General features: G+C 38.0%; 1 protein-coding gene across 1 annotated transcript; it reads right to left on the bottom strand.

Moving 5' to 3' along the window:
• Window positions 1-775: 775 nt before the first annotated feature.
• Window positions 776-4,689, bottom strand: LOC149008356 (phosphatidylinositol N-acetylglucosaminyltransferase subunit A-like). Its single transcript, XM_089166759.1, has 3 exons — window positions 4,248-4,689; window positions 2,580-4,040; window positions 776-2,484 (listed from the first exon to the last, which is right to left on the bottom strand). Exon 2 carries the CDS (start codon window positions 4,017-4,019, stop codon window positions 2,682-2,684), a length of 1,338 nt encoding a protein of 445 aa, XP_089022885.1. The 5' UTR covers window positions 4,020-4,040; window positions 4,248-4,689; the 3' UTR covers window positions 776-2,484; window positions 2,580-2,681.
• Window positions 4,690-6,085: the final 1,396 nt, after the last annotated feature.

Here is a 6,085-nt window from a genome sequence, read left to right as displayed (position 1 = left end):
GCTTTTGTAAGAGTTGACTTTGGTAGTCACAACATGGTAAGATTTAGTGGTCCAATCCCGATCACATACATAATGATGCCTTGATATTTGATATTTGGTATTTGGTATCAGAACAACTCTACAACATTGTAGATCCAAGAGAGCTAATTTCTTTAGTCTTGTAAAGGTCCTAGTTTGGGGATGGGGAATTTTCAATAGCATGCAATTCTAGTTCTAAGTTGCTACACAGCTTTGTCACATTCCCAAAGACTTGAAGAATTCCCACTACACAAAAATCTTAACAGATCAACTAACTTACCTTCCAGCTCCACACTACACCCCAAAAGTCCAAACCTCTAAAATAGTAGAGAAAAACTCAAGGTGGTATTGCCACGCAGCCTGAAAATGAAATGAATTTCTACCAAAAGAAACAAAAGGGTTAATATTAAGGACAAATGGATTATGGTCAGAGCCAGTGAAGGTAATCTGGAGAAGAAAGAGTTAAAAAACAACAGAGCAGGGGAAGGCTTAGAAGGGCCACCACTTTTATCAGAATCAAGAACAATCACATTAAAATCCACTAGACTGAAAGATCCCTAACAGAAAGAAATGAATATGTATCCAAACATGCTTCCTAGCCCACATTGAGGGGACCATACACACAGAGAGACATCAGCACCCAACTGAAACACAGATTCTCAATTCTAATAAAGTTTTCCATCACCAGAACAACCAAGGCAGAGATAGAAGGCCTCAGTAAACCCAACCCCCCCCCCCCCCAGCACCTTTTTTTAAGACCTTTAATGCCCAAACAATTCACAAAGGCCAACAAAGATAAACCCCCATAAAGCTTGAATGATTCAGAAATAGCTCATCATGGCTTAAGAATTTCATTCACATAGAAAAAACACATCAGGGTTAAAAAAAATTATGATCCTTGAACCCCTCTGGCGGGTAAACTTGCCATTAACACCTCTGACATTCCAAGAACAAATCTTCATGGTCAAGTACCAGAAAGAACACCCCTTTAACTCTAAAACTTTCTAGACAGGAGCAAAAAGACCACGCCACCACAACCAAACACCAAAAACCAGAGAACACTAATATATTAGAACTGAACAAAGTTGCAAAACTAAAGAGAAACCAAAAGCAAGAACAAGAGAGACCAGCACTCACAACAGAAGGTAAGCATAGAACCAATTACGGGAATGTTACAGAACCAACAATAGCAAAGACCAAGGACAGAAATAAAGAAAATGATCCAGGAAGAAGAGGTAGGTGCAGTCTGTACCTTATTTCATTTTATTTTGGGTTTTGACGAGGGTTTTCAGGCCTTCGGCATGACTAGTTCGCTGGGTCCATGGAAGTCAGATTATTAGGATCGAATGGCATGCCTCAAGTAGCCACAATAAAGTCCTCACCATTTTCCTTGCACATATAAACTTTCATCGGAGTAGTATTGACTGTACCATTGGATTTGTGGTTGGTGCGATGGTCATGGATTCAAGTTTTGGAAACAGTTCCTATGTGAAATTAGGGGTAACGCTGAATACATAATGATCCCAACCAGACCCTGCTATGGGGAAACCTTGTGCATTGGGTCTTTGACACTACACATTGCAGTGTTTTGAAATCTGATGCTGTTTACTCCACACCCTCCTTGACAGTAAATTAACAAATGGGAAAAATATCAATGCATATGGTTTCATTTTCAAAATCTTTCATTCCTTGCACAGTTAGTGTCATGGTGCATACAGTCTTACTGTGTTTATTGTCCTATAAACCCAGTAAATAAAATCGTTGTGGTTAAGAGAATTGTCACCTAAGGAATTGACAAGAGCTTTTACATATTACGAGCAATAAGAAGGATGAGTGCCAGCCCAAGCATACTGATGAGCATACACAAACATGGCAATTATAGATACTCTGGTGAGCCATCTACAACATTTTTTTCAATGCACAAATTCAACACTGAAACCAAGCAACAGTGACCATAAAGATCATAGCACCACAATCGAATATCACTTTTAGTGTTAGAATACACCTAAGAGAAAGTTGCAGCTGAAGCTAATGAAAGCAAAACAAAGAAATAAAGCAAGGTTAGTATAATGAGTTAGGTCATGCAGGTGTGTCTCAAAATATGGCAGCTTGTCAAGGTAACTAATGAAATGGAAGAGAAAGCCCCAAGTAGTGATTGGAACATGCATGTTAGATTTGTATATAAACTTCAGTAATATGGAACAAATGTCTTTAGTTCTATTCTTAGTGACTTACAAACAACAGAAACATTCATTCATCAAAAAGAGGATACACTGCGGTTTAGTCATATCCTCAAACCATTACAAGCCAGGGTACAATCTCATCACCCCAGTCAATATAAAGTGTTCCAGAAAAAAGACAAGATTAGGATCACAAGAACATCTCAGCTATCAAGAGAGAGAAAGCAAGTGTCTGTGTCTTTACCAGCAGCAGCATCAAATATCCATCAAGCAATATACCAATACCCTGCAATGATAGAAAAAAATATAGTATAGGAAATCAATTAACAGATAAAAATTCATGGAATATAAAGCCCAAGAGGGAGACAAAGAATAACTTACCAAACAAAAAATGATGAACACTTGCCCAGTAGAGAATAAAACTGTTTATCAGATAGATCTGGCTGGAAAAAGCTAGGCAACTACTCCAACAACAGCAATCTGCTAGTCATCAACATTCATCCCCAGAGATACCTTCGTCTTGTTAAAATAAGGGTGTTTGATATCAGGAACCTCCTCTATATCCTCTGCTGGCTGCCATAGTTTCAATAAATGCCATAGCAAGAAATCAATGATCATTACCAAGCAGAAAAGTTTCCCTGCCCATGCACCACATGTGAGGTACCGTGAGAGACGCTCCAGAAGATTCTCATCAGAGCATTTCAATGCACGGTCATATACCACCTCTGTTCTTCTAGCAACATCATGCCAACTGTATAACTCTTTCATACGAATGTGCATCTCTTGTGGGTCAATACTGGGGAGCATGTGTATTGCCTTCTTGATTGCTCTTACCATGCTACTTGGCACTGGTTCTGCTAAGACAACCATGTCATCAGGTAAAACCTCTGGGACACCTCCGACTCGTGTACTAACAGTAAGCAATCCACAACTGGCAGCCTCCAATATGGCAATACAAAATGCTTCCGTCAGAGAACTATTTAAGAATATGTGACCAGAAATTAGGACAGACTGCACTTGCGCATGAGGAACAGCTCCCAACATTTCAACACGATCCTGCAGCGAGTGTTTTTCCCTCATTTCTTCCAATCGTACTCGTTTTGGTCCCTCTCCTCCAATGATAAAGTGAACATTTGGGCACAAGCGGCAAACTTCAGGAATGACTTCAACAAGTAAATCTGCACCCTTCCGGTAAACCAACCTACTTACAACAACTATAATGATTTTGTCATAGTTGAGCCTATGTGTTGCAGGCTTAAACATAGCTGTATCCACAGCGTTTGGTATTACAAATACCTTTTGTGGGGGCAAACCTGATCTCAAGACTGTGTTTTCCTTACTTGTATGGGAAACACATATAGCCTGATTAACACCTGCCAATGTGAACTGCAGTACCTTATTCATGTGAATGCTTCCGACATCAGCAAACCCGTAGAGCGAGTGATCAGTAAACACAACTTTATATCCCATGGTGCGTGCATGCATCAAAGCTTCATGGCAAAGAGTTGAAAAGGCCTGATGCCCATGAACCAAAGATATCTTTTCTCTAATGAGAATCGTCCTTATTATTGGAAGCGTTCCATAAAATGTGGGTAATGTGTTCTGCATCAGGAATGGCCTCCAAGGAATATAGTAAACTTTCAAACCACCAGTCATATATCGAACCCCGCTGCGGTTTCCGTAAGCATGAGTCAGGACCACCACGCGGTGACCAAGCTTAAGCAAGCATTGTGATAGATAATAAATGTGATTCTCCACACCACCAAAGTTGGGGTAGAAAAAATCAGACACCATCAATATTCTGTATGTATTCCCACCCATTGCATCTGCAGTATCACAAACCTAGTTTCCAGGAAATGATGTTCAAACCAATGCTATCGATATTAAAGAAGTTTCAATTAATCCTTAAAATTTCAAATAAAACTGCATATTAGAGCTCAATTTCTGAATCGAATCGACAACAATGAATCACAAATTCAATGAGCGACAAATTCAAAGAACGAATGAGTGAGTGAGTGGGTAAGAGAGAGAGAACGGGAAACGACATACCTACAAAAAGTTCCTCATTGTTGTTCACGCATACGAGGTTACGCCGGATTGGGCCTGAGAATTTCGCGAAAGAGACAACTGCCTGAGATACTTGAACAGCTCTAGTTTGGGGTTGCTCGCTCAATAGAAGAGGATGAGAACGACTGGATATCGGATCTGAGATTTAGTTACAGCGATGGTGTCGCATCTCTCTGTGGTCGCATCTCAGTCGCTCGAAGGTTGCCTTCGGTTTCAGCTCTCTCGTCGAAGATCTTTCTCATCGCAGATCCTCTTGTCGAACAGCTTTCTCTCTCGTCGCATTCTCTCCCGCAGATCTGACGATTCTGACTTGCGACTCATCGCAGATGAAATTCTCCAATTAAATCCGATAAAGGTATTTACGAAATTAGCTATATTTATGATGAGGAATCTTACCACTCCCATCTTCAAAATATTACATGATTTTAGAATAATACAATGAATACCCCAAACCAGTGGCATCACTACTCAAACATCCAATAACACACCATCTTGCATTCAAGATCTTTAAAAAAAAAACTTTCAATCTAAGCTTGAGCTTCAATTGAGAAGAGAGAACAAGCAACACTAGACCAAAGAAGATCTAAATTTCTTTCTTATTTATTTTTATGAAACTTTCTCTTCAAACTCACTAGAAATTCTTTTTTACTCATCCTTTTTTTTCTCTTTCAAAACCCTCTAAAACTGTTATCTAATACCTAACTCATGTTTAACACTAAGTTTGATCCACTAAGTTAAAAAATAGAACCCATAAAACTCTGGTGATTTTCATCACCATCTCAACACGACATTATCTTCTTCCACCCCAATTACTTCACAGAAATGCATAGGGAGATTTGAAGAACAGGATGGGCCTCAACCAAACTTAAAATTTTAGATTTTAGGGGCATTGCATAACTGAATACGTGACAAAAATCAAACATGAAACATGAGAATGAGAACCTCCATTGTCAAAAATGAAAGCAGACATCCTAGACAATCCCTAAGGGCCTGTTTGGTTACATGAATCCAGAGATTTCAAATCTCATGAATCCGTAATTACCCGTTTGGTTGTAAAATCTCGATTTGTGAAATCTAGCCCCTTTCCTAAAAACAAGAATGGTTATGGGTAATGGGTGAAATCCGGATTTCAAAAAGCTATCGTTGCCATTCACAAAAATCACTTCGATCAAATAGTTTTTAGGATGAATCCCGTTTCATTCCACACCAACATCTAATTTTATATTATACTCCATGATTGAAATCTATAGTTTGAAATCTCGATATTGAATCTCCGCTCTGCCCGCCCTAAAGAACTTTTGGTAAGAATGCAAGAATTAGGTATGATCTTTAAAAGAATTCTTTTACCAAAACAAAAAAATTCAAAGAATTCTACAGACCATCTAACAATTAGGGAAAAAAAAAAAAGAAAAGAAAAAAGAAGAAGAAGAGAAGAAAAAAGAGGCTTAAAAGTAGGATTACTGTTATGAGAGGATAAATATGTTTGGCTATGCTAAGTGAATAATGTATAATGTATCTTGAATTTCATTTTGTTTTGGTTTCAGTTTATTTGGCTATTTAGTTTTGGTTTTGGTTGACTTTTATTGGTCTATGCTTATTTAGTAAAGTGGAGATGGGAGCAATAGAAGGATAGAGAGAGAAAACAAGATTTTATTCTAGGTTTTGGTAATTTAATATTTTTACCACTACTTAAATAGCAAATTTGCACATGTTTATTTATTATATTTGTATAAATACAAATTAACATTTTATGTTGATAAATCATAAACCTGTTTTGATTTGTTTATAAATTTATGTTTGAATGGATTTATTTTAATAAG

The sequence above is a fragment of the Hakea prostrata genome, chromosome 8 (genome assembly GCF_041222555.1).
Source record: "Hakea prostrata isolate BN-2017 chromosome 8, UWA_Hpros_2, whole genome shotgun sequence".
Taxonomy (NCBI): domain Eukaryota; kingdom Viridiplantae; phylum Streptophyta; class Magnoliopsida; order Proteales; family Proteaceae; genus Hakea; species Hakea prostrata.
The sequence above is the reverse complement of the archived record's forward strand: the minus strand, read 5'-3'. Positions and strand labels throughout refer to the sequence as shown.